At 40.1% G+C, this 27,166-nt stretch overlaps 2 protein-coding genes across 3 annotated transcripts; one reads left to right on the top strand and one right to left on the bottom strand.

Moving 5' to 3' along the window:
• Window positions 1–1,221: 1,221 nt before the first annotated feature.
• Window positions 1,222–16,134, top strand: abhd2b (abhydrolase domain containing 2, acylglycerol lipase b). Its single transcript, XM_028045086.1, has 12 exons — window positions 1,222–1,643; window positions 1,760–1,846; window positions 1,944–1,992; window positions 4,296–4,523; window positions 4,613–4,788; window positions 6,023–6,190; window positions 6,356–6,539; window positions 7,808–7,900; window positions 8,067–8,168; window positions 8,251–8,320; window positions 8,516–8,600; window positions 14,361–16,134. Exons 4-12 carry the CDS (start codon window positions 4,312–4,314, stop codon window positions 14,561–14,563), a joined length of 1,293 nt encoding a protein of 430 aa, XP_027900887.1. The 5' UTR covers window positions 1,222–1,643; window positions 1,760–1,846; window positions 1,944–1,992; window positions 4,296–4,311; the 3' UTR covers window positions 14,564–16,134.
• Window positions 16,135–16,590: 456 nt separating this feature from the next.
• On the bottom strand, window positions 16,591–26,955 carry rlbp1b (retinaldehyde binding protein 1b). 2 transcript variants are annotated; one of them, XM_028045100.1, is made up of 8 exons: window positions 25,911–26,955; window positions 23,870–23,942; window positions 21,339–21,467; window positions 20,250–20,454; window positions 19,173–19,351; window positions 18,499–18,657; window positions 18,304–18,414; window positions 16,591–17,030 (listed from the first exon to the last, which is right to left on the bottom strand). In XM_028045100.1, the coding sequence occupies exons 1-8, from the start codon at window positions 26,186–26,188 to the stop codon at window positions 16,902–16,904; spliced, it is 1,263 nt and encodes a 420-aa protein (XP_027900901.1). In that variant the 5' UTR covers window positions 26,189–26,955; the 3' UTR covers window positions 16,591–16,901. The 2 variants fall into 2 exon arrangements, with proteins under 2 accessions (XP_027900901.1, XP_027900910.1); XM_028045109.1 differs by lacking the exon at window positions 25,911–26,955 and adding an exon at window positions 24,371–25,891.
• Window positions 26,956–27,166: the final 211 nt, after the last annotated feature.

The following is a 27,166-nucleotide window of genomic DNA, read 5'->3' as shown; positions in this document are numbered from 1 at the left end:
TGTGGGCCCCCTGGTGGTGTGGGGGGCCTATGCAGCCACTTAAATAGCACGTCTTGCGCCAGGCCTGGAGGGTGAGGAGGGCATCAATCAGACAGAGATGCCAAAAAATTAAAATGACTGTAAACGACAAGTGAAACGTAAAATATAACATGTTTAATTTATTGCTGTGCAGGTAAAGAGATAGAATTCACTATAATGTCTTGGGGTTTTTAATTAAGGGGGGAAAGTAACATCTTGGCTAAGAATACTTTAAATTTGGGGATTTTGGCCCCAAATCCCCAAGTTTTATTGTTCAGTCGTTTCAATAAAACGATTGAACAGCGCTGCGTTATACGTTACCCATATTTTGAAGCATTAAGATACATACATATATAATTTATTTATAATACATAAATAATATGCAATTTGAAATTAAAGATATGTTGTCATTTTGTGTTGCCACAACCCATTTCAACACCCCGAGATTGTGGCATTCAGAACCTTGGTAGACTAAAATTGACCAAGAAACTCACTAGAAAGTCAACTTATGAGAGAAAAGTTAAAGCACCATGGTGAAGCAGAGATCAAGTAGAACTATAAACAAAATATACTTAACTGAGATAACTAGTTAACTATAGTTTTTCTTTTTATAAAAACTATTTTTTTTAGATTTATTGTAAAAAAAAAAAAAAAAAAGAAAGAAAAAAAAAGATAACTTTCAAAAAAATTAACAAGTTAAACGTCACAGTTGTGTCTTGGGCATCCTTCATCCCCAGCTAAATGTGTGCAACGTTTCTTTCTTTGAATTTAACAAAATGCTCCACTTATGTTATATTATTATCATTATTTATATGGTAAAAATGTAGAATGGTTTAAACAATGTGAAATTGAGCCTAACCCATTTAGCCTAAGTTGGTCTGCAGAGATTTATACTACATAATTGTGCGTTGTGACTGTTTTGCTGCTATTCTCTGACTTTAATCAAGTTTCTTTTTTGTTTTTGTTTTTACTGCGGGTTGCACATTCAAAGTCTTTCCAATTTTACACGGATCAGAATGAATTCACTTACAGCTTTTATTTGTACTTTTAATGGAATCTACTGTAAGTTTGGTTTAGTCTGTGAACTTCTGTCTGCTCTGCGCTCACGCTGCAAGTCGAGTGTTATTCAGAAGGATTATGTAAGTATTTCCTGTCATCAGTGCACATATTTGTGAGATTAGTGTTGAGCAGTCATGGGGCGTGTGTCTGACCAATGAATCGGGGAAGGGAAGTTACTGTAAATTGAGGTACGATTCAGTAGGAAGTATCGCTGTCTGCTGTGGTGCCTTTTGGGGTTGTTGGACGTGCTGGTGTATCGGGGGGGGGTATAGCTAACTCCACAGAAATCGGACATTTACTCCATACGGAAGGGGCGAATAAACATATAACACCTACGTGATTTGAGAGCGAATGGAGCAACATCCGACTAAATGTGTTGTAGAAATCCACGTCTCTAGTGTTGTGGGAGAACTAAAAGCCTAATGTCGGAGCTTTATTAAGGGAGCCTGAAGGCATCTTGAGCTCGAGACTCTGCTGGTCAGTTTCTCCGCGGTGTGAAGTGGAGACGGAGCTGCTAGCGAGTCCGTGACGCAGGCCACAACTCTCACAGACTCTTAAACGCTATGGTAAGTCCGGAAGTGTCCGTTTTCTAAACTTTAGAAAACTGCTGCGTTTCAAGTTTTGACGTCAGCGTCGGCTTTTTGGACTCTTAGGAACACGGTTTCTCTGCTGCCCCTCACAGGAAGAGTTTTACCTGGAGCAGAAGACAGACGGAGAGCGAGGAACCTGTTGAGGCTGGCCGCTCGGGCTCCCGTCACGCTTTCTGGATGTACGTTTTGGGTCGATTTGTGTTTTCTCTGTTAGTAAACGTTTTTCTTAGTGTATCACTATCTAAAGTTGTCTTTATTTTGTGTTTTCCCTACCAGCTGTCAAGTAAAATTCACCGTTTTGTATTATCCCTGCTCGGACAGAAAGGTGAGTCAAAAGTCTTGCTCAACAGTCATTTAAATCCCTCGCTTGAACTTCGTCGGTGATTATTTACGGACTAAAGAAATACTAAATCCATATAATTTGTAATTCTATTGTGAGAAATGTATTTAGAGCTGTACAGAAGTTATAAAAGGAAACTAATTAGGCGAAGTTTATTTATATGTAGCTGAAGTTGTAATACTGTGCCAGTGGTTCCCAAAATAAGGGTCGGGACTCCTCTGGGAGTCACCAGTCATTTCTCTTTATAAATTAAATATGACCCCCCCAGAAATTATAATAGTAAATCATATTTATGCTATAAATATTAGGAGATATATTAAAAATAATAGTAATGCTTTAAAAGGTAGACTCAATGTATAGACTGGGTTAGATTTGGAGGCAGTTTGTGCTATCACTACATTCCTGTTTAATACACTTTGTATATAAAACATATGTAATAGTCTGGGCATGAGTTTCTTCCATGGCTTTTTTTTTTGGAAGGATTTATTATTTGGACATTCAGATGTTCAGTTAAGATAGAAAAGTGCTTAAAAATTTTATAAGTATGGAGAAACGTAAATTAGTGTAAAACCTTTGTTTTTGAACAGTTTCTCCAATCTTGTTTTAAAGATTCATAAGTGTTTAATAAAATAAACAACCTTTTTGAAGTCCTTATATATGCACTGGTATCTAAACAGTATCATGTTTTTGTGACGTAAAGAAATGAGACCAAAATAAATCATTTCACCACACTTTTCAGCTGAAAATAGGCATATTTATTCCAATGCAACATCTTAAAAAAACAAACAAACAAATGAATTAAAAAGTATATAATTGTTAAAGTACATTTTCATTCTAGTTTAGCATTAAGTTTTCTTTGGTAAAAGTCTGTCAGCATCCCAGATTTCCAAATCTTTGAGTTCTCTCTGGTGAAGCCATTCTTTTCTTTATTTTTGACTTTATACCTCAGCTCACAGTAGTAATTTTTTAAAAAATGAACTCATTCATCTTCAAATCTCTAGAAGACTTCTGAAAATTTAAGGCCAAAACTGCCTGGAAATTAATTAGAGGTGTTCATGAGTCCTAATTAATCATTATGCTGCCACCACCAGGTGGTTTTAGTCACGTCTGGATGTTTTCTTGTGAAGAAAAAGCTTTTGTCTTGCAGAACACAGAATGTGGCTGCAACCTGTAGAACCCAGTCGGTATCAATCAGAAATTCCTGAAAGTCTTTCAGTGTTGCTGTTCGCCTCTTGACCGGCTTCATTTAGTTATTTTTAAAAAAATATGTTGTACAGTTTGTACATTTTGTTGTGGAATTGTGAGATATGTAACATATTTGAATATATTACAATAAAAGTCTTGTTTGTTTATTTTTTACATCTCATAAATTTTACCAGGGGTGTGCAGACTTTTTTTTTAATCACTACAAAATGGAATCCAGTCGTTTCGCTCAAAGGCAGCGCTTCGTGTCTATGAGAAATGTCATTGTTTGGAGTAGGATAAGTATAAAACAGATGCTTTTAAATAGTTGGTTGTTTAACATTATAGTCTATAAAGTTTGTGAACACTATTTTCTACAGATTAGCTAATGTTACTCTTTCTAAAAACATAATTTTTTATTGTTAAACCAAAAAATATATCAGCATTTCTCAAAAACTGATTTGCTTGTTTCCTCTAAAGCACCGTTCCCTTGTGTTTGTCATTTTCAGACAATAAAATAAAACATGTTATTGATACTTTTGCTATCTTTATATATAGAAAATGTTTTGAACACAGGAAATTGACATAAAAAGTGTCCAAAAGACAAACTCAACATTTGTGCTTAAAGCCTAAAATTTTGTCAGAAGCCTTTTAAGTGTTTTAAAGGAAAGAGTTGAGGAAAGAAACAAAAATCTTTGAATTTTTCTTTATACTTCTGACATAGATATGTATAAATGGCCTTGTAGAAATATGCTAACTTGCTCTCGTAATACCATCCTTATTCTTTGAGAGTAATTAGAGTCTCCAGTGTATTTTATTACTATTTTATGTGACATACCGACTCAAAACAGGGTTAATAGTGAGGTGGAAGGAAAAGAATATAAGTTTAAAAAATTTTTCACAGATCAGAATTTTTTACTGAGCCCCGTTTTAGTAAGTGGAGTGTAATCTTTGCATAAATGTGGGTTTTCTGTGAAGGTCTCAGGTGCAAGAAATAAGTAAACTTTACATTTAGTTGGTCTATTGCGATAAAATACGTCAACGTTCAAGAAATCGACATACTTCTGCGTGTTTTTTTATTTTTGTTTTACGCTCATAACCTGCAGGTCTACAATTCTCACAATGATGATGCTGGAGGACAGCGACATGCAGACCTTTGGCTCTGAGCTGCCGGCCATGTTTGACGGCATGAAGCTGGCCGCGGTGGCCGCCGTCCTCTACGTCGTTGTGCGCTGTCTCAACCTGACGAGCCCAACCACGGCCCCGCAGGTCATCAGCCAGGACACGCTGCTCTGCCGCTACCTGCTCAAGTCCTGCCCGATGCTGTCCAAACAGTGAGCTTTAGAGAGATTTTTCAGAGTTATTCGCTAAAACTCCCGAACCCGGATGATTTTTATAATATAGAGCTTGTGACTCCCTTCAGGTACATTCCTCCTTTGCTTTGGGGAAAGAGCGGTCACCTCCAGACGGCTCTGTACGGCAAGATGGGGCGCGTCAACACTCCAACGCCCTGCGGGCTTCGCAAATTCCTCCCAATGCAGGATGGAGCCACAGCCACCTTTGACCTCTTTGAAGCTCTAGGAAAGCACAGCACAGGAGGTCGGTAGAAAAATGACTTCAGTGATTAGCGAGTCTGCAGACAACGTAGGCGTTTCTAAAGGAGGATGTTTCTCACTGGACACACCTCATTAGACAAACAGAAAAAACTGGGCGATTCCCAGAAAACTCTGGGCGATTGTCCAATCTGCCACGCCTGATTGGACAAACAAAATCAAGCTTACCACGAACATGGCATGTTAGACATTTCTGAAATACTACGAAATTAATGTTTGTCGTTGGAACTTTTTTTCCCCCAAATATCGCTAGCTTACTTCTCTATGATGGCGTATTAGGGCTATAGAAAAAAAAAGAAGTGGTAAACCTGGTCAAAAAACTCAGAAATTTAGAGACTGATCTCAGAAACCTTCTAGAAAAATATTGGAAACAAAAATAATATTGGAATTTCAAAAGGGAAAAATGTAAACTTTTCAAACTCAGAAATTTTCCAAAAGTCAAACATTTTTGACTTTGGAAACAGAGAACTTTCCATGTTTTTTCTAGAAAATTTCTGAGATCTCAGAGTTAAACTTTTTAAGGTCAGATATTTCTACGTTTGTTTCTAGAACATTTCTTAGATTAATCTCAAAATTTCTGAGATTTTTCTAGAACATTTGAAACTTTTCAAAGTCAGAAATTTTCAAGTTTTCTCTTGAAAATGTCTAAGATATATTTTGTTTTCTAATTTTTGAGTGCCCCTCGCCTGTCTGATGCCCCCCTGGGCAACTGCCCATACAGCACATATCAAAAATCCCTCACTGACTGTCGGAAGTGTTTTTTTCAGAGATGTTTATAAGTATGGAGGGCTAAATGTTGACACCTTGCCATTGCAAACAAATCCGTTTTGGTTACTGAAGGAATGAGAAATTGACATAAGTAGTTAAAAACCAATAATAAAGATATTTTAAAAAATCATTCAAAACATTATGTTACTTAAACCGCCTTTGAGGGAGAAATTGGACCGTTAACGTCTTGTTTTCTTGTCCAACTTTTTAAAGAAGACAAGTCATTTCTGTAAGTTTCTGAAAAACCTTTGCAGCAGTCAGTGTTTTCTCTTTTGAGTCCCGACTTTTGCCTGCCGGGTTTGTACGTCTGGCTGAAAGAGCGCACGAGTTCTTCATCAACTCTGCTGAACTCCCATGAGGGGAGGATTCATCAACTCACACGCACGCTGTTCACTTTGACACTCATGACTCCAGTTAGATGTTTTCACTTGCTTTCTTTGTTTGCATGTCAGACGATGTTACCATGGTAATCTGCCCTGGGATTGGTAACCATAGCGAGAAGAACTACATTCGAACCTTTGTGGATTACTCCCAGCGGCAGGGTTACCGCTGCGCCGTCCTTAACCATCTGGGAGCTCTTCCCGACATGGAGCTCACCTCGCCGCGCATGTTTACCTACGGTAAGTAGGGCTAACAACATGCTGCACTGCGAGGCGATTGCACTAGAGAAACAGATTCATTCCCAATGGGTTTACACGTTTTAATGTAAAACCTAATTTCTTAACGTGCCATATATTCAGAAAAGCATGTTTTGTTTTGTCTGTTTTTGTAATATATATATTTAGGGTGCACTTGGGAGTTTGGGGCCATGGTGGCCTACATCAAGCGCGCTTTCCCCCAAACGCAGCTGGTGGTGGTGGGCTTCAGTCTGGGTGGGAACATAGCGTGTAAGTTCCTGGGAGAAAATCGATCCAACCAGGAGCAGGTGCTGTGCTGCGTCAGCGTCTGCCAGGGATACAGCGCCCTCAGGTCGGTCAATGGGACTCGCATCACACTACATCCCAATAATATGTTCGCCGGTTTATTATAGTTTTGGGCTTTATGTTAAAAAGCCCAAAATATATATCGAGTTCCACTTTTTTTTATTATTATTATTCTGGTTGCTCTTTTTCCGCCGTGCTTCTTCTCCTGCATACTTTGTGCTATTCTAACCATTCAACTTTTATACTATTCAGCTCTCCTAATGCCGGCTATATCTCTTGGTATTCATAACCTTCATACTTTATATAATATTCAGCTTTTTATGAATTTTTCACCCCATAGAAATGGGGGAAACAGCTACATCCTGTGGCAGAATTTGAGGATTGCAATATAAAATGTCGCGTTTCACAGTTCATGCCTCAGGTCGGCTTCTAACGCTTTTGCCATTTTTACCAAAAGCGTTCAGCATTGAGCATTCACACTTGCATTTTCATAGGAAGTGCACACTTTCTAGTTTATTTTTGTCCTGACTTTTTGCCTAATTCAGTTAGTTTTACTTAGTTTTTTTTTTTAATTATTTGTTTTTTATCGCCCCGCAAGGGGTCTTTTTGTGGGTTCTAGTGTCCCTTTTTCAAAGTAGGCTGACAGGAAAGGGGGAAAGAAAGGGAGGAAGACATGCGGTAAACGTTGTCGTTTAGTTGAACCCGCGAAAGCTGCGTCGAGGCCACGTTGCCTCTGAATGTAGGTCGCACTAACCCCTCCGCCACCACGGCACGCCCCCTTTACTTAGTTTTTAGGGTAATGAATACTCAACTGAAGACGCCATTTTCAAAAAATGTTTTCAGTTATTGTTGAACAACCAAGTGCCTCTGGTGTTTTATCTCAAATTTTGCGATTGCCATTTTACGGACTAGCGCAAGTGCCGCCAAGAGCAGTATGGAGTGGCATAATTTACAGACAGCTGATGTAAACTGCTTGTTTGAGGGGGGGGACAAAAAAAAATTATTTCACATCAGGTCAAAAGGCCAGTAAATAGATTCCTAAACACAAAAACGAAGGAAGTTATGTCTACAATTTCAGTATGTTTTAGTTAGTTTTATAAACATACAATATAGTTCCAGTTTACATTTGTATTACTTCAGTTGAAATGTTTTCTCAATTTCAGTTTTTGTTATTTCATTAGTTTTAGTTAACTGTAATGAACTCGGTAGTCTGTGGTTGTAACGTGACAAAACGTGAGAAAGTTTAAGGGTAATACACTGTAAGAAGGAATTTTCCTCATGCGGTGTAGTATTGTGTGTCTTCTGTGTCTTTAGGGCACAGGAAACATTCCTTCAGTGGGACCAGTGTCGGAGGCTTTACAACTTTGTGCTGGCGGGCAACATGAAGAAGCTCATCCTGTCACACAGGTTAGACACTTTTTCATGGACAAATTACTAGTTTCAGATGCACACCTAATCGGCTAATACGCCTTACAGCTAGAGGTGAGAAGATCGAGACGCGTTAATGTGGCCGCTGATGTCATTTAGTCGGCTTAATGCTCTAAGTTATCTCCACGCTGATCTCGGTTCCCAGGGGGAGCTTGTTGAACATGACCTCCAGCAACATCGGAGATGCAGACCTCAGCAAACTGTGCGCAGCCACGTCTCTGATGCAGATAGATGACAACATCATGAGGTGAAATGTTGTTGGGATTAAAAAGTCGACACGGATGCAAATGTGTTCTAAACGCTTTGTCTCTGATGTTATCACACTACAGAAAATTCCACGGCTACAACTCTTTAAGGGAGTACTACGAGAAGGAGAGCTGTGTGCACTACATCCACAACGTGAGTCTGAAATATCTGTAGTAAAATCTCTACTATGTGTCATCAGTGCTTTTATTGAACGTTGTTCCTGTTGATTAACTATTGTAGAGTTGTTAGAGACACATGTCTGATTTGGTTTCTGCAGGATAAATGTTTGAATGAATGCTACTGAAACTAAGCTAGCAGGAGTAAACCGAGTATGAAACTTGCTTCCAGGTGTCTGTACCACTCCTTCTGGTCAACTCCTCTGACGATCCACTAGTTCATCGGTCACTTCTGGCTATACCATACAGGCTTGCAGGTTAGTGGTCAATTCAGAACAAACCCTCATGTGGTTCCTATGCACATGAGGTTGCATAGGACAAAAAAAGCATAGACTTTGATCTTCCTCTTATTTGGTATTCTACACTCTAGGGCCGGACAATAAATGAATAACAATGTATCACTATAGAAACGTCATCAATACCAATAGAAAATTCGTCCGATTGAAAGTTCAGTAATTTCACTGAACTCCGATCCGGAACCGCATGGCATTCTGGGGCGTGTAGGCAGAGGAAAAGCTTTAGCCACTCAGCCTCTCACGATGAGCTATCAAAAGTTGGTGGCATCAACTCACTCATTCAGTCTTGGTTTTGGTTACCTAGCAACAAGCCGTTGAGTAACTTGTGCGGCAGCAGCTTCAGGTTTCGCCACTGTGCCTCATAACTGCTTTCAAAAAACAACAACAAACAAACAAATACTGGCTTGGAATGAAGACTATGGATAAAACAGGAAAGGTCATGCCGGCGGTTACTTAGCATTTAATGTTTTTTAACTGCCAAGTAAAAGATACAGACTGAATTTCCTCCAATTGATAGAATTTCAGATTTTTTGCCAGGACTTGGTCTTTTTTCGCTCAACTCTCCATCCGCTTACAAAAGACAATAACTTGTCCAGCATAGAGTGAACAAGCGTCCTTGCTTTGCCGTTGGACACACATCATATTGTCTTAAGTGTTGATAAAGTTTTGCCGCATCGTTCTCCTTAACGCCGCTCTGCCGAGGGAGTCTTGTTGAATTTTTCAGAGACATGTGATCCACCTTGGCTGCTGGATTATATATAGAGCACTGTGTGGGTCTGTGCGCGTCTCCCTGGCCGGCACGTACTGCCTTGTCTTGTATCAGGGATTGACATGCAGTGGATGCCGCGTGCGGCTAAATCATAAGCGTGTCATAAGTTTGACAGCGAGGAGTGAAATTCTAAACTTCATCTGTTTTACACGGAGACGTGAGCTCTTCAGTATAGGTCCTTTTCTATCTGGAGTTTTTTTTGAGTTCTGGATCTACGATGCTCCAACATCATGTATGAGTCACATTTTTCATGAAACAATGACTTCACTGCAGATTTCTGGACAAAACTGCAGCATTAAGCAGTGTGATCCAAAAGTACCCCGAGTCAATAATGTCTTACACCCAAAGTCTTTTGTGTACCAGTTTTGAACGTCTAATTCAATTCAATTCAAATTCAAAAATATTTTATTAATCCAAAAGGGAATTTAAATGTTGCTGTAACTCATTCATTTAGATTCTTCAAAGAGGTATTGAAGATCCTGAACTTGTTGCCACTTTTCTTTGCAAAATAACTCAAGATCCATGAAAAATTGGATGGCAAAATGTGGAAGTGATGCAAATAATTTGGCAAGGCATTACATATTCGTAACTCGTTTGGTTTTTGCAGAACGTTCTGCAGAAAATTGGTTATCAAATGTGAAGGTAAACTGTGTCGGGCAGGAAATGAACCCGAGGTGTTTAGAGTAACAGAAGGGCAAAGAGCCCGTGGTTTACTTCTCTACGGAAACTGGATTCAGTCGCTGCTTACTTCACTGAGCACTTTTAACCATACCCTCCACTCTGAAAGGTTGGGAACCTTAATTATTTATTGTTGGGCAGACAAGACGGAGGCAGCTTTAATGACATGCTTGGAAATGCTTATCCAGAAAACCAAAGTGAGACAACGAAGGTCAGAAAGAGCATTTACTGATTACTGTAAGCATGGCAGTCATGAAAAATACAGTGCACTGTCATTCAGTAAGTCATATTTATGTAATCACTCATCCCGTTTGTGCAGTTTTGAACTGTACTGGTAGTTATTTACTTGAAGAGTGACATTTTCAATGGCAGTGTTTGCCAACCCTGTTCCTCAAGGCACATTGCATGTTTTAGATGTTTCCCTGCTTTAAAGCACCTAATTGCACAGCTTCAATGCACAGCTTCAGTTATTACAACTAAAAACCAGCGATCAGGACCCGAAACCTGGGAGTAGTGATGGACTCTGACCTGAACCTCCAGAGCCACATAAAGACAGTTACAAAGTCGGCCTTCTATCACCTGAAAAACATTTCCAGGATTAAAGGACTAATGTCTCAGCCAGATCTAGAGAAACTCATCCCTGCGTTCATCTTCAGTCGTATTGATTATTGCTACAGCATCTTCACAGGTCTGTCCAACAAATCAATCAAACAGCTGCAGCTGATCCAGAATGCTGCTGCTCACGTTCTCACTAAAACCAGGAAGATAGAGCACATAACACCAGTTTTAAAGTCCCTCCACTGGCTCCCTGTAGCTCAGAGAATAGACTTTAAAATACTGTTGTTAGTTTACAAATCACTGAACGGCTTCGCACCACAATACATTAAAGATCTGCTGTTGTTGTATGAACCTTCCAGACCTCTCAGGTCTTCTGGTTCTGGTTCTGCTCTGCATCCCCAGAACCAAATGAGGAGAAGCAGCTTTCAGCATCTATGCACCACAAATTTGGAACAAACTTCCAGAAAACTGTAAAACAGCTGAAACACTGACTTCCTTTAAATTTCAACTAAAAACCCACCTGTTTAGGATTGTATTTGAAATGTAATCAATTACAAATTTATTGATGGAACTTGACTTAATGTCATGGTTTGATTGTTGATTCTATGTTGCAATTGCACAAAAATCCGTGAGGGACGGCGGAGTCCAGCGAAATTCCTTGAAAGAGGTGTACGGAGCCTGGTGCCGGAAGAAAAACGGCGAGTGACTGAGGGTCACTGCGCGTAACACAAACCCTGTAAATTCTACGTAGACACTAAAAGGTACCATAGAATTGCACAAAAATCTGTGAGGGACGGCGGAGTCCCTGCTCGAAATTCAGTGAAAGAGGTGTACGGAGCCTCGTGCGAGAAGCCCATTAAAATGCTGTTTTAAACTGTGTGATTGTGAGCGTGAGGGGGAACAAAAACAGGTATTTTGTTCCATATAACACAGTAGGAGTGTAACAGGTAAACCTTCTATGGATGCAAACTCCACTAAAAACCCACCTGTTTAGGATTGTATTTGAAACGTAATCAATTACAAATTTATTAATGGAACCTGACTTGATGTCGTGTTTTGATTGTTGAGTCTATGTTGCATTGTGTTTCTGTGTTAGATATGATGTAAAGCACTTTGAAATGCCTTGCTGCTGAAATGTGCTATACAAATAAAATTTGATTTGATTTTGATTTAATTCAGAGGAATGCACTTCAGCAAAAAACTTGTTAATCGCCCAACAATTGGAATCAGTTGTGCAGAAGCAGGAAAACACTTACAGGGCAGTGTGCCTAGAGGGACCAGGGCTGGGAAACACTTCTCTATGGTGCTGTGAAGTCAAATTGTCTTTGCCAAAGGCTTTCATTGTCACAGAAAATATAGAGTACAGGCCAAAAGTTTGGAAGAAAGACCAGATTTGTTCATAAAAGGACTACAGTACTATAGCATGCGGTACCAGACCCTTGATGCGGGCCGTTAGGTTCCTGTACAACCCGTCAGAACTTGGTCTGTATTGCCTGTAGTGAGAGTTGGACTCTTTGTGATCAATTTTATGTTCTTGGACAGAGTTTTTAGGTGTTGAGAGGATCCGTTTTGATGGCCTCAGATTGTCACCTTTTGCAGATGATGTGATTCTTTTTCTCAACTTCATCAGATCGTTATCTCTAGCTCTTCACTAGAACAGTTGGTACCTTCAAGTCCGAGACCATGGTCTTCTGCAAGAGGAGGGCGGAGTGCTTTTTCTGGGTCGGGGATGAGGTCCTGTCTGGTCGGGGTGTTCTGGGCACATCCCACCAGGAGGAGACCCAAAGGTAGAGCCTTTTATATAAGGGACTAAGTCTCTCAGCTGGCCCGGGATCGCCTTAAGATTACCCCGGAGGAGCTGACCCAAGTGGCTGGGGAGAGGGAAGGCTGTGCCTCCCTTCTTGGACTGCTGCCTCTGCAACCCGATCCCTGATAAAATGAAAGAAAGATGAATTGAAGACAGTTTCACTGGCATACCTTGCAACAAACCAAACATTTTTCATATACTCTCTTATCAGAATTGCTATATTTATCAAGTATTTGGGTTCTTCTTACTTAAACTTTGCTTTCTTCAGAATTACTTCCACTTGCTTTAGCAATAACCTGGCATATACAGTTTAGGCCACAATTAATCATACCCTGAGAGATTTAGATTTAAAGTTTGATTTATTTACCAACATGTTTGTTCTAACTGGAAGTACTCTTAACTTGTGAAACGGCCCAGCCTGACATGAATCTGTGGTTGGAGCTAACGATTAATTTGATGGGAAGGTCTTCTATCCTCAGCGACAGGGAACTCATTAATGGTCAAAATACCAGCGGAAACATGGGGGAAAAAATTATATATTTTTCTGGCTAACAAACTTCTCCTTTTCTTCTGTTTCTTGTCTTTTGCATTTCAAGATTAATGCTCTGTTAACCTTTGTTTTATTACCTTTGAGAGGACGTCGTCACTTCCTGTTAGAAGCAAACTTGAAGGAAAATAAGTATATTGCTCTACTGTAAGCTTCAGATAACCTGATTCAAAAATAGATTTAAAAACGATAGCTGTTAATCGCGCAACTTTAATAATATTTAGACTTTTTCTTTTAGAATTAGCAGCCAGTTTGATGTAAGTTTTGTTTTCATCATGTTATGCCCTATTTATTTATCACAGAGGTTACATAAGAAGCAAAACGGGCTTGGCCAGCTGACATGAAATAAGACTCCAACAGGACACTTTGTGTTTAGTAGGCACGTCCAAAAGCCTAATTTAATAAGACAGTAGGACAGTTTGGCAGGGTTGGGTTACTCTAGGATCGGTTTTATGCATTTCTTAAAGTAAGACTGGAGATGCCGTAATATCTACTTTCCATTAGCAGTGGATCAAATTACTGTGTTAAACTTTTATTATTGTTTATTATGTTATGTTAGACCTTAGTTGAACTGTGAACAGCAGATGGAAGTGGAAGGTAGCTGATAACAGTGGTCCAAAATGAGCCTGGGGCGTTCAAAGTTTTCTAACAATTTGAACATTTATTTTCTAAAAAATAAATTACTAATGACAGAAAATATCTGTTACTATTTCAATCAACCCTTCTGTGAGTTGTACAATTCGGTATTAAATTTGTTTAATTACAAGAATATAATCAGAATATTAGCAGAATGCGACTTTGTTCTGGTAATTTTATGACTGTATTCTTTTAATATTATAACTTTATGCTCATAATTAAAAATAAATCAGTCGAAGGAGTAATATTCTGTTTTTAGATGTTGGAAAGATGAATTTGTCAAAATTCGGCTACGAGTTTGGTACAAGTTCATCTTTCACAAGAGACAACATGTCCTTAAAGGGTTAATAGACGAGCCATGTTGTCATGACTTCCTGAAGGCGGAGCTTCACAAAGAGCAGGAGTTTTTTATTTAAAGAGACAGAGGCTCAATTTCAAGGCGTTAAACTATTAAGTCAATTTTCTTTAAGTAATGTTTGATATATATGCATACATAATATTTTTAAACAACTGAAGTTAGCATAGTTACTCGATTATGCTATGACACCTTGTGCCTGGAAAATACATAACTTAAAAAAAAAAAATCAAAAATTCCAAGTTCTATAATTATTTGTAAACCACAAAATGAATCAGACATTTATGACCATGATAAGTGGAAGTTAGCATCTTACCAGAACTGTATGTGGTTTGACCTTCCTCGCTCTCTTTCTGTGTTTTGTACATTAGAGAAAATGCCCAACGTGATGTTCACCCTGACTGAGCACGGGGGCCACATGGGCTTCTTCGAGGGGGCCGTTCTTTTCCCACAGCCCCTCACCTGGATGGACAAGGTCATAGTGGAGTACACCGACGCCATTTGCCACTGGGAGAAGAAGCAGCAGGCCTGCCAGGGGAGCGGAAACTCAAACTTAACCTCCCATCAGCACTAAAACTGAACCTCAGCGGGTGACGCCGACACGCAAAGACTTGACCCGCAGCACGGTCGTCCCGAGGCCTTCGGATCTGCTGGGTCAGTTTGCGTACTCTGCAGAGCATCAGCTAATTATTCGTTACTAACGCCGATGAAAACACTTGATCAGACCGACTAACGAATGCTAATATATTTGCATTCGTTGAAATTCAATGAAGTTTTACGTAGAAAAGTCCTTTCAGAGATCGAGACCAACGTTTGTTCCTGTTGGATAACTTGTGGGTTTCCGATCAGAACCACCTGGACTGGTTTTATTGTTTACACTGTTTTCAGATGTCCTAATTTCCCTAACATGACTAAACTACTCAGAACACTTTTTTCTTTTTTTACTTTTAAACCTAAATTGTTGTGTACAATCATTAGGACATCCTGACTGTACTGTACTATATAAGCACTTTAACCCAACATGTCTTTTGCAACACAGACATTTCACAACTTTCACCATTCCAAGAACACCTTAATTTATTTAACTGTAGTTTTCACTTTAATCCTACAAAACAATGCAATCGACCCACTGCTTTGTTTTTGTTTTCTAGTCTCTTACAGATCCGTTAAAAGCTACAAGTACAAGCATTGTGGCTTAGGGAGCGCTTCGGATTAGAGATAAATGCAAGATTGAAATAGTTTGGGAGGTTTATTTTTAATCTGGTTAGCTTAGCGTTCCCCTCATTAGCTAAAAATGCTTGAAACAAAAGCATCAAGTTGCGTAATTTCTCACAGTAACATTATTATGTCGGAAACAGAGGCAAGATTTGAATTTGGAAATAGTTTTCATGTAGTTTTTTTTTTTTTAAATCAATTGTTCACTATGCTGTTAAATAAAAGTCCTGAATTTTTGAAGTAAACTTCTGCTGAAGAGGTACGAGTAATTAATATCTTACCTGAGGTAAATAAGCGTACTGCAACTCCGAGCGAAAGATGTAGCGCTTCCAGTCCCAACAAATAAAACGTTCTCAGTTTCTGTCTAGAAATATCTCACATGATCTGTTGAGCATATTTCACTGAGGAGGATAATCAGTGAGGCACCATCCCCTCTTTTTGTTTTTCATTTAAACAATCATTAGCTTCTGCCAAAAGCAGCTGGAGACAAACTTAAGGTTCATAAAGTGCTTTTCAAAATAACTACCTTGACATGTTTGTCTGAAGACATTTTAGCCTCCAGAACCTAATCGTCTGTATTTATGCCAAAGTTTTAAACCACAGGTAAGATATTAACTGCTTATGATCTTCTCACAGAACCCCTCTTTCAAAAGAAAAATCTGTTGTTCCTTTAAGAAATGTTTATTTTGTGCAATTGTGGATTTTATATACTGCTCAAATGAAGAGGTGGGTGTTACTGAAAGTCAGTAGATGATTCAGCTTTTTTATGCCTCTATTGTTGATCAATAATCGTTTTTGTCTCTTTTCTTTGTCAAACATGAATCTCTACGGGTAACAAAAAGGTTTAATCAACCCTCTGCTTTGTAGATCTCGTCATTCATGATTTGTTCTCAACATTTCTTAATAAAATGACCAAAAGTTATATTTATATACAGTTTATTGTACATTTATTGACATTGTTGCTGGAGTACAAGGTGGTGTGTCGGGTAAAACTTGCTTTTATTCTGAAAGTGAATCTAAAGAAAAAAATGACAGACATGTCATACTTCGAGTCTCATCATCTGGTGTGTAAAACACATTAAAACTCCCGAAATTTGTTTAAAATATACCCAGTTGCCACGGCGATTCAGCCATAACTTTCTTTTTCAGCTTCTAAGATGTTGTGTTGGGAAATCAGTGGGAAGTGGACAACATTTTCTCTTTTAATGCAGAAAGAAATATTCATTTTCCAATCAGGTTTCCGTGTGATGCCCTGCGACAGACTGGCGACCTGTCCAGGGTGTACCCCGCCTCTCGCCCGGAACGTAGCTGGAGATGGGCACCAGCAACCCTCCCGACCCCATTAGGGACAAGGGTGAACAGAAAATGGATGGATGGATGGATGGTTTCCGTGTGAATTTAAATTGCCATCTGTTTTGGGTAAAAGATTTGTTAAATTACAAAACCATTTGTAATTTCTGCTCAAAATTCATGAGTTAGAGAAAGCTAAGGTATCAGCTCGGTACTGCCCCCTTTCTGTAGGACTGGGTTTTGTCAGAACATCTGGAAAACGGATTCTTCGTCAGCCTTTCACACACTTTCCTATGTTTCATTCGTAACTATTCTTCCTACATCCACACAGCTGGATTATTCTGTTACATTTTTTTCTCCACTGCATTACAGCTGTCAGACTGCTGGGCGACAGGTTTCTACGACGACTAGTCGAACAGCTTGCTCGCCGTGGCCTTGCCGTCGTACTTGGAACCTTTTCCGTCAAACTCGGACGGAAGAATTTCGGGGTCAAACTCCTTGTAGTAGTTTTCCAGCTCGTCTCCATGAACGAACACCTACAGCAAACAGAGCGGCTGTCAGGGACGATTGTGCAGGAAACCACTCACATGGTGAAATTAACGTCATATGGTGGACAAAAAGATGTTTGGAGGCGGCCGTTTCTAGCATTTAAGCACCTCTAGTCAAAATGAAACCGTTCTTGGAGCCTCTTTGCACATAATTTAGAAGCGTATCTAGCTTTTTTCTTATTAAGGTTTCATCAACAAACTTCGGTGCATTTCTTAAATTCAATTAAAAATGAGTCTGTACTTGACTCAAGACTGACTCTTGTGTTGTTTTTTTTTTGTGCTTGAGCTCAGCCAGATTGGATGGAGAGGATCTGTGAAACTCACTTTCCAAAACTCACCCCCCATTTTCTCAACTGTATCTACTAGGGGTGCTGCGATAAATCGGTCAGATGATAAAACGGCCTCCGATTCTTTCATTTTGGGACATCAACCGATATTTACATGACAAACCGATTTGATCTAGCTCTGCAAAGGTATGAAAATTAGATCCACCCACCAGGTGTGCGGTTAACAATATTCACCCCAAATGTTGCCAATTTAGTGGCTTTCTCAACATATTTGGCTATTATGATTTTTTCACCAGACAAAAAAATATCAATACTGGCCAAAATAAGCCAACATCGATATTGGTATTGGCCAGTATCAAACCCCTGGGAACATATGAACATCTGTCCCGAGTTAGGTTCTTGTTGGCTTTTTAAAGATCTGTTATCGTCCAGAAAACTAATCAATCAATACAAAAACACAAAATCTTACCTAGTATTTTTTTTTTGTCCATTTAATGGTAAATGGACAAGTAAATATTGTAGCACACTTGATATAAGACAACACTAACTCATCAGTAACTTTTCAGCAAGACACAATAGCTAGCTTTAAGTAAATAATTTCATAATATTGATAATGAAAAATGTACTAGTTCCACTGGAAGATTGTTTCCTTTTAACATGGGGAAAAAATGTCTTGCTATGGTGTAATAATCTGCCAGTGGATTATATTTGATATTTTCCTCAATATTAAGGAATCGCTGACTTAAAACACGTTCCTACCTTGTTGAAAAGTGCCTTCTAAGCTAGTTTTGCCTTATTTCAGTCTATTAAGATATTTGCACTAGAAAATAGACCAAAACACTTAGTAAGATTTTATGTTTTTGCAGTGTTGCAGAGTGAACACTCTGAGTAAACACACTGATCTTTGTGGCTGTAATGTGAAACCATTAAAGACTGGCACAGAGAGTTTGTGGAAGGTTATGTTTGTGACTTACTCTCTCTAGCAGCTTGCTCTTCATGAGGGGCTTCACCACGTTGTAGGTGGTGGTGAAGTACCAGGGCTGGTGGATGAAGTGCACGGCCTTGAAACGGGCTGGGAAGGAGTCCTGGTGGGACGCCAAGAGCAACGCGGTTGAGGCGACCCGATCCTTAAAGAGTTCGGCGAAAGGAAAGCTGGATTACAACCCTACCTGCAACATGTCCACCATCTTCTTGAGCTCGGTGGGTTTGATCCCTGACGCCTGCTGCATGGTGAAGCCCTTGAAGTTTTCAATGATGCAGAAGCCGTTGATCTGAGTCTCCTCGTTCTCCAGCAGCTTCTCGAGGATCACGCAGTAGGCGCGCAGAATCTGAACGCACAAGAGGTTGCCACGAGAGCCTCATCAAATCTGCTCCCAGTCGCCATGGTATTCACGCATCCTTAAAAACTCTTAAATTAATGCATCTATAGTTAAGGCCTTATAATGTCTTGAATTCTTTCTGAAAAAGGTAAGTGGGCTTAAACCCATTAATCACAGGTCTTAAATTTTGTCCTGACAGGATTATTCTAATTATTTTTCTCGCTGGACTTTTCTGACTGGCAAGCGTTTGAGTAGGTTTGAAGCTACTGCTAACTAGCTAATATGCCCTTGCTAGCTAGCTAGCTTTCTTGCATCTATCAAGGGTAAGTGATAGAAGCAAACATTCGTTGTCATTCGTCTTGACACTACTGTATAAAATGTGCGGTTTTACAGTGTACCTTTATGTCGTGGAACAGGTCTTAAATTTAATTCATACTGGTCTTTAAAAGCCTTAAATTTGAGTGGGTGAAACCTTCAAAATCCCTGAGTTACGCTTCTCCTGACTAGTCCTTTCGGGGTACCACCTCGTCAAAGGTGATCTCCTCGTAGTCCCAGTTCTCGATGTTGAACAGCAGAACCACGCGTCCGTATTTGTCTCTGCTGGGGAGGATGCCGGGGTAGCCGGCCTCGATGGTGCTGCGCACGGCCTCTGGGGTCAGGTTCTCAAACAGCTCGGGGTAATCCTTCCGGAAGCGGACATATCCTGAACGGAGAGCCAAGGGGAAGGGTCAGTCAGGCCCTGCTGGGAAAATGAGCTAGAAAGTGTCTGTCTCATTTTATGTTTGGAGTATGAAATGGATTTATTTCATGTGATTAAAAGTGCACTTATATGTAGGAGAAATTAATTAGTACAGTGCAGCAGAAAATTAGATATTTCACCAACAAGAACCTAACTGGGGACAGATGTTCATGTCCCCAGGGGTTTGCTTTTTTAAAAAAAGCTAGCCACTAAAAAATTCAAGATGGACGTCATCTGGGAAGATGTCTTTTTGAACTGAGTCTGCCAATAAAATCACAGATGAATATTTCTGGTGTCACAACTGAACCCATAGAAATCACATTTACTAATCTTTTTTTGGGGGGGATTTTTCAAAATGGCCACCACGGTTGTCGTGGAAAATTTATTTTTGCTCTAAAATTGCCAGCTATATTTATTTGTATTTGGAGTCAAATCAGAGCCTATATGTTTGGAACCATAAAAAATCAGATCCATTTCACTGATTCTGCGTCTCCATTTTCTGGTGGACATTTTTCAAAATGGTTGTAACGGAGAAACTTCACTTTTGACATCTGATTCTGCCACATATTCATTTAAAGTTGTATGAATAGGAAGACTATAAAGGTACAATGCGACATAAAGTTCATCCACGTCACGAAAAGGGGGAACATTTTACAGCAATAACGGATTTAAATCGCTCAAAAATGGCGGCCATGTTGAAAAACATCCAGCATCTCCTAATTGAAGTGGCTAACGGGAAACGTAAAAGAAAAACTCGGTTTAGAATCCGAGTTTTTAATGCATTAAATATTTTTACAGTAGTATGCTGCGCTCGCGTCGGCAAATCAAATGAAGCTCCTTTCAGCTTGTTGGTTTGCCTCACCCTTCATGAGGTCAAAGGCTCTGGGCACGTCGTACTTCCTGGCGCGGATAAAGCGGACCAGCAGACTGTCTGGTTTCTCCCCAAAGGTGTCCTGCACCCCCTTGGCCAGGTCATCTCCGGCCTCCGCCTTCTCCTTAATGATACCTCGGAGCTCCTTCGCTGCCGACACGCGCTTCTCATCCGTCTCGTTCAGCTCATCTTTGGCCTGCAGGGGGAGCCAAACCTGACATTTAGCTAACAGTTCACTTAGGGAAACAGAAGGGAACAGAAGGAAACAGAAGGGTTTAAGGGAAACAGAAGGGACTTGGTTTGTTTGCTTGTTTGTTTTTTTTAATAACCAATGTTGTAAAAAATTATACTGCTGCTGTAATCCAGCAGACCAGAGGGCCCTGAAAACGTCCAGAGCTGTAAAAGTTATTGGAGCACCTTGATCTGGAAGAAGTGCTATGTTGTTTTGTTGTTTGTACTTTTTAGCTATAAGATAAAATTATAATAAATGGGTTTGATTTGACTTAAACTCAGACATATATTCTGGAAATTACACTTAACAGGATGCCTGTGCATCATTAAAAAAAGTCTTACATTTACTTAACTAACATTAAGGCCTTAAAATGTCTTAAATTCATTGGGTTTACAATAAATTGGTCTTAAATTTTGATTAGGCAGGACTTGTATATTCTACATAGTTATCTTTTTGCAGGACTTTACTGTTATGCAAAACGTTGACATTTTTTTTTGTTCTTTGACTCAAGACGGCTGCACGTACTGGTAGCTAGATGCTAAAGCTAGCGAGTCCTTATAAGCCAATCATTGGTAAGTGCAAATTTACCATCAGCTGGCTGGACAATGTTCGTCTAAACCCCTGGCTCACTTCTGTTGCCAACCTCTGCCATATATTATTTATTTTGTTTTCTGTGGTGTTGCGGGTCTAAAATTTAATTCATAGTGGCCTTAAAACGTCTTCAATTTGAGCTGGTGAAACCTGCCGAAACCCTGCTTAGGAACATTTTCCTTTCAGTGATTAAAGTAAAAATATGGCTCAGCTATCGAGTTGAACGGGGATTGAGGCAACAGTGCAGGTCTGGATACCTTCTGCCTGGTGTGGTCTGGCAGGCTGGCGCAGGGTCCAAACACGGCGCCGTGGTCCTTGATGGTGAGATGCTCCAGCTTGGCCCTGAGCGCCTGCTCCTCCTCCGACACCATGCGGTAAGTTCCACTCTGAGGGGAAAGAAGAAGTCGCTCAGTCAGTTTGTCCCCTTTAAACAGAGCCGTTTAAATGAACAATTATTGCCGCTGCAGAGCATCCAGTCAAATATTCATTTCTCTATTGCACAAAAGACAAACTTTTTAGGGTGATAAAGTAATTGTCAGGGTAAAACTTTCGTTTTTTCTGCTTCACATTTGATTCCTGGCTCTTTCCCAGAATGCGCCTTTTCGTGCTTACGGGAAAGATCTTGCTTACAATGCTGGTAAAACGTTTGCACACACTCACCAAAATCACCACACACTCCTGTTGGTGTTTGGTTTTAATCTTCTTCAGCCAGTGGCTAGCGGTTCCACCGCAGAAACGGTGGAGCTCATTTAGCAGATTCTGGTTTTCCATACGGACTCGGCCTGTAAATGTAGTCCGTGCATTTTCAACGGATTTGGGTTGGAGACCATTTTCCCTGTTGCAACACCCAACTGTGCTCATGTTTCTAAAGGTAAATGAGGTGTGGAAATGGAGGCATTTCATTCTTAAGTCGTTATTAAAGCTCTGCACATGTTGCAGCCGTGTGCTGCTCGTTTTTGTTTTTTTAAATGACCAATGTTTTAAAAATGATACTTTTATAATATCATATAATTTATTTATTTTTTATTTTTGTAATGTAATCGTGCCTCGGAGTGCTTTTGCCGCGACGCCATCTTGGATATTCTCCAAGTCAAAAATACGGAGCGTGTGTGACGCGCCATCACACAGATGCGTCTGGACGCTTTGGAGCCGACAAGACCAGCGGCTGGGCAGGCGCCTTCACGATTCCAAGGAATTTAACTCCTAGCAACCGGTTCTCGATTGGAGGATTAGTGCCGTTGTAGATAGCTAGTAAATTTCAGTCAAAAATATCAAATTTTCTAATAAAACATTGGAAACTTGTTTGACTTTTGAAGTCTGAAATTTCCATGGTTCTTCTTGAGAATTTCTGAGATTAATCTCAAAATTTTGAGCGTTTTGGTGGAAATTTACTCCTCTTTTTTTTTCTATGTACAACAGCCCTAATATGCTACCTTATGGATTCCCATCACCACAGTTTTGTTGATATGTGACATATTTGAGCTTGTACGTATAATTTTGACCTGGTGTGGATTTGGTAAAAAAGATTCCTGTATTTGAAATTCACCGAAGTTCTTCTTTGTATAATGATTCACACTTGAAGACACGTCTTCAAATGCATCCTCAAAGACCTAAAATGAAACCTTTAACTCGGTGCAGAGCTCTGGATGAAGCTAAACGTTTTGCCATGTCAATATAATTCTGTCACATGTGCTGGTTATTGCTCTTTGAGCTTTAGACATCTAATCCACATGGGTAGGAAAGCCTGTTCTTCAGTGTTATTGGACCACAATCAATAGGGCTCAGTGTGTGTGTGTGTGTGACTTTTATTAATCTTGCTCACATGAGTCCAGAAAAGCCTGTAAATACACACCGAGGACGACGTGTGAAACAGGAAACCAGTAGCTGCTGGTCGTTCAGCCACAGCTCCGTCCCTCCTTTAATTTCGACCCCAGATTTTAAAGATGACATACAGTGGCGCATTTTTTCCCCCCCTTTCTCTAACAAATGTGCACTCGCACTAAAAACACATCTTTTGTGGATTTCCAGCTACAGGATATAATCTAAAAATTTTTTTAAAAATAATAATTTTTTCGCTGAAGAAAAAAAACACCAACTGAAACTCCTGTGTTTGTTTTGGCGGAAGTGACGTCACAAAAAGCACAAGAATCGAGCCGGTCAGCTTTCATTAGTAAACACCGCGGCCGATCTCAATGTGGACGCTGAAGTTTTTGAGTTTTTTTTTTTTTTGTTTGTTTTGTTTTTGACTCCAAGGCGATGAGGAACGCCGTCACGGATGGCGAAGCCGAAGCAAATCGCGACGATGGTCGCCTTCGGACGTTAAGCTAGTAAAAACAATTTAATATTCCAGTTTAATATTTTCCATCTGACCAAATTCAAGGCGCTTTTTTTTTTTTTTTTCGCCTCTTGTATGACGAATAAATGCAATCGCATTTCGGGTTTACAAGTTCCTTCCGGTGAAACCCGAAAAATGTGGGACTTTTTTGGGGGGAAGTACGGCTGCAATATTTGGCTCTGGCCAGCGCAGAACAAGATCCATTAAATCAAAAGGCAGAAAGCTACTAAACGCCTCCAATCAGTTATCAGTTGCCTCATGTGATGTCATATCCTGTTGCCAGCTTGTTTTTGGGGAGGGTATCTTTTAAATTTAAAAATAAAAATAGAAAACTGACCCTGATGGGTTGATCGATGGGTAACAAACTCTGCCTAAAGCCAGTTAAGAGTTATTTTAGAAAAAAAAGAAGCTTTAGAAGCAGCTTTAACAGAGTAAATGTGGGAAAATACTTACGACTACAGCCATGCTTCCTGCTCTTCCGATCGGCTTTGCACGTCCTGCAGAAAACCAGGGATTTAGTGAATTCCTGTAAATGAGAGAACAATCAACACTCTGTGCTTCCGTATTAATCCCCTTTATTTCGTCCTCCCGGCTCTCAGGGCAACCTGACTGAGCTATATTTGGCGCTCGCCTATTTCTGGAGGATTTGTCAGGAGGTTTCAGGCCTTTTCAGGTTAACGCTGACATAAATATAGTTGGGTTTTTTGTTTTGGTTTTTTTTTTGGTTTGCCAACATCTCAGTACTACATTTATCGAAAGTTTTTAAAAAATATATTTTTGTAAACGATTTAACGCTGAAAAGCTTGTAGGAATGACCGAAAGCTGCCGATGAAACTTTTCCAACAAAGATGAATGACGCTTTTCTCTGGAATTGAAAGATTAGAGGGAAAGGTTTTGCATTTCTGCCTGACATCTACAGCAGGAGGATGAAGACGCTGAGGAGAGGAAGCTTACCTGACGCAGATATGGAGGAGAAGGCGGAGAGCAGCGGCGGTCCGTGTGGACCAGAGGTGGAAGGGACCTGGGATTTTATGGTGCTGGGATTAGTGGCGTCACACCAGATTACGACCAGCAGATTTTAGGGGGGGGGGTTTTGCTTGGTTTTTGTTTTTTTTCCCCCTTCTCGTCTCCATTCAATCAGCGTGAAAGTGGCCGTAGGTGTGACGGAAAGCGGGCGGAGGAGCTCCTGTTGAGGAAAGGAGACCCGGCGCGCGTCTTCCGGGTGATGCGAGGTTTCGAACAAAACTTCGGGATCCGATCAGAGTCCAGAAGGATTCGAGTGCGACAACGCGACGAACAAGTGGAGTCTCTGTCGACCCGCTTCGCATTCATGAATACCGTTTAAGATTCTTTCAGACTTCGTGTTGCAACTTTAGACGTTTGTATTTTTGAGCGACCCGCGAGAAGCGGTGAAGTTGATCAACATCAACATTTCCGCGACGTGACGCAGCGACTCATTTTTTAAACAAGCAATTTACCGACGTTACATTTTGTCAAATTTCCATTATTGAGCAAATGCCTTGGTCGAAGTTCCAGCTGTTATTAATCGAAGGCATCACTGAGTCGGTGTGTTTTAGCCTGTTTCGACAGTTTTGCGGGTTTTTTTTCTTCTGGAAGTTGGTTTCAGATTTGTGGAGCATAAAGTCCAAATGCTGCTTCTCCACGTTTGGTTCTGGTTCTGGAGGATCACGTTCCAAAAGTGTGCATTTGTATTCAGCCCCCTGATCGCCTGCTGCCATGGAAACCTCCTTATTTTCTCAAGTGTTTTGCGGTTTTTCCTCCAGCATTTTTTATATTTTTTTCCATTTAACTCCATTCAGCCTCTTCATTACTCTGACCGGTTTTCCTTGGCCCTGTTGACGCAACCCATCCCCACATTATGATGGTGCCGCCACCAGGTTTCACTCTAGTGTGTTCACAATGTTTGTTTTCTTCCACACAGTGTTGTTGATGTAATAATAATAAAAAAGTTACATTTTATATAAAATATTTCAATAAAAAATGTTTAAATATTGATTTAATTTTTCAAAAGAGAAAAAAAAAAATCGATCCCCAACCTGAAAGTCTAAAAACCGGATGTGCCGCTCTTTACACGATAAGTATTTACTAAAACCGGCCAGGAATCTTTCATATCGATTAATCTGTTATTGAACCGTTTTATTAATATTAGAAGAAATATATATATATATATATGTAAGATGCCAGCCTTTCCCCTCCGCCCTCCAACAAAACTGGTTACATACACAGCGGAGTGAATTTATACGGCGGCATTTTGTTTTCTATTTCAGCTCCGACTTTCGCAAACACGGAATCAAAACATTCCCCGAGATGGCATTATAGTTCTCGTATGTACGACAGCTGTCCTATCGCGATAGTACAGGAGACAAGTCACACGATAATCACCTTTTACATTTCGACTGGATCCAGTGCAAAAAGATGTAATAAATGCATTTTAAAATATGAGATTGTACTGCTTTTGGGGTGAATTTCTTACCAGTTGCCCAGTTTGTCCGTCTCACCCTCGCTGACCCCGCCGGTCCAAGCGGGCACCCGGCCAGTAATCTGCTGAATCGGCTCCATAAAGCGGCTCCGGGGGGCGAAATCAGAAGGATTTGATAAACAATGGCCTCTCTTTTCCCCCGGGTGGGGTAGGTGGGGGGCTCCGCTCTGAAATCTGTGTTTTGAGTGTTGGAAAGGGTGTGTGCCCGTTTGAGAGAGAACAGGGTTTAAAGCTATTGATGGAGTAAGAGAGGGCCACTGCTCTCCCAACATGTTGTTGTCACAAAGCGGCTTTCTCTGCTCGCACTTGCAAAAACAATCCGTAGCGCACTAATTCACCGCGTGGGCAAAGTTGAGTGTTTATTTCAAGGTGAATCTATATTGTTTTCAGTGGATTAATAAATCTTTGTGATACTAAGTGTTTAAACAGCATTAGGGAATAATGCTGGCTCTGTCCAACCTGACCAAGGTGGACCTACTTGGACATAAAATGATGTCATTTCCTGGTCCAGCTCTTCGTGAAATTCCCACCAGCTGATTTTGGACAAAGAATTAAAATATTTCCCAACAGCAGACGACGCGGAGGCGTTTCATGATGCTGAGAAAGGGAAATCTGTCAGGAGGACGGAAGGCGGAGTTTTTAACATGTGTGCACCAGTAGTTCTGGACATGTGTTTCGTTTTGCCGTCTCCCTCTGGTCAAGTGAAACGTGTTGAAGCCGATTCCTAAAGTGCAAAGATGAAACATCCAGCAGATGCTGCCTAAAGAGCCTCACCTTTGCAATGAACTGCCTGAAGTGATGAGGTCATTTCCGTAAAGAAAACATTTTGAATCCAACTTTTACCCGAGTTCTCTTGGTCAAAAATGCTTTTCTTTAATCTGCGGTACTCTGAATCCATCTCGTTTCTTTATTTTCTTTTCCCATTTCCTGTCTTAGATTCTGTCCTTTTTATTCCAGCCTATATTCAAGACTCAAAATGAAGAAAGATCCAATATTTCAGGTATTTATATTCATCCTGAGAAAGCTATTTAACTTTTATGTTTTTATTTTTAAAAAAACAAACATATTGTTGGATAAATTGTATTTTTAGTAATTATCAAATATTCGTTGTATCATGTAGCTTTGTAGTAACATTTAGATAATGTTTAATTATATGCTTTTTCTCTTTTTCCTCTATTCTAAGTAATGTCTCTGTGTGTTGAATAATTATGATTCCTTCCTGTGACCTCTTTGAGAAAGAGAGCAGTGAA

This window comes from Xiphophorus couchianus, chromosome 2, assembly GCF_001444195.1.
Source record: "Xiphophorus couchianus chromosome 2, X_couchianus-1.0, whole genome shotgun sequence".
Taxonomy (NCBI): domain Eukaryota; kingdom Metazoa; phylum Chordata; class Actinopteri; order Cyprinodontiformes; family Poeciliidae; genus Xiphophorus; species Xiphophorus couchianus.
The sequence above is the reverse complement of the archived record's forward strand: the minus strand, read 5'-3'. Positions and strand labels throughout refer to the sequence as shown.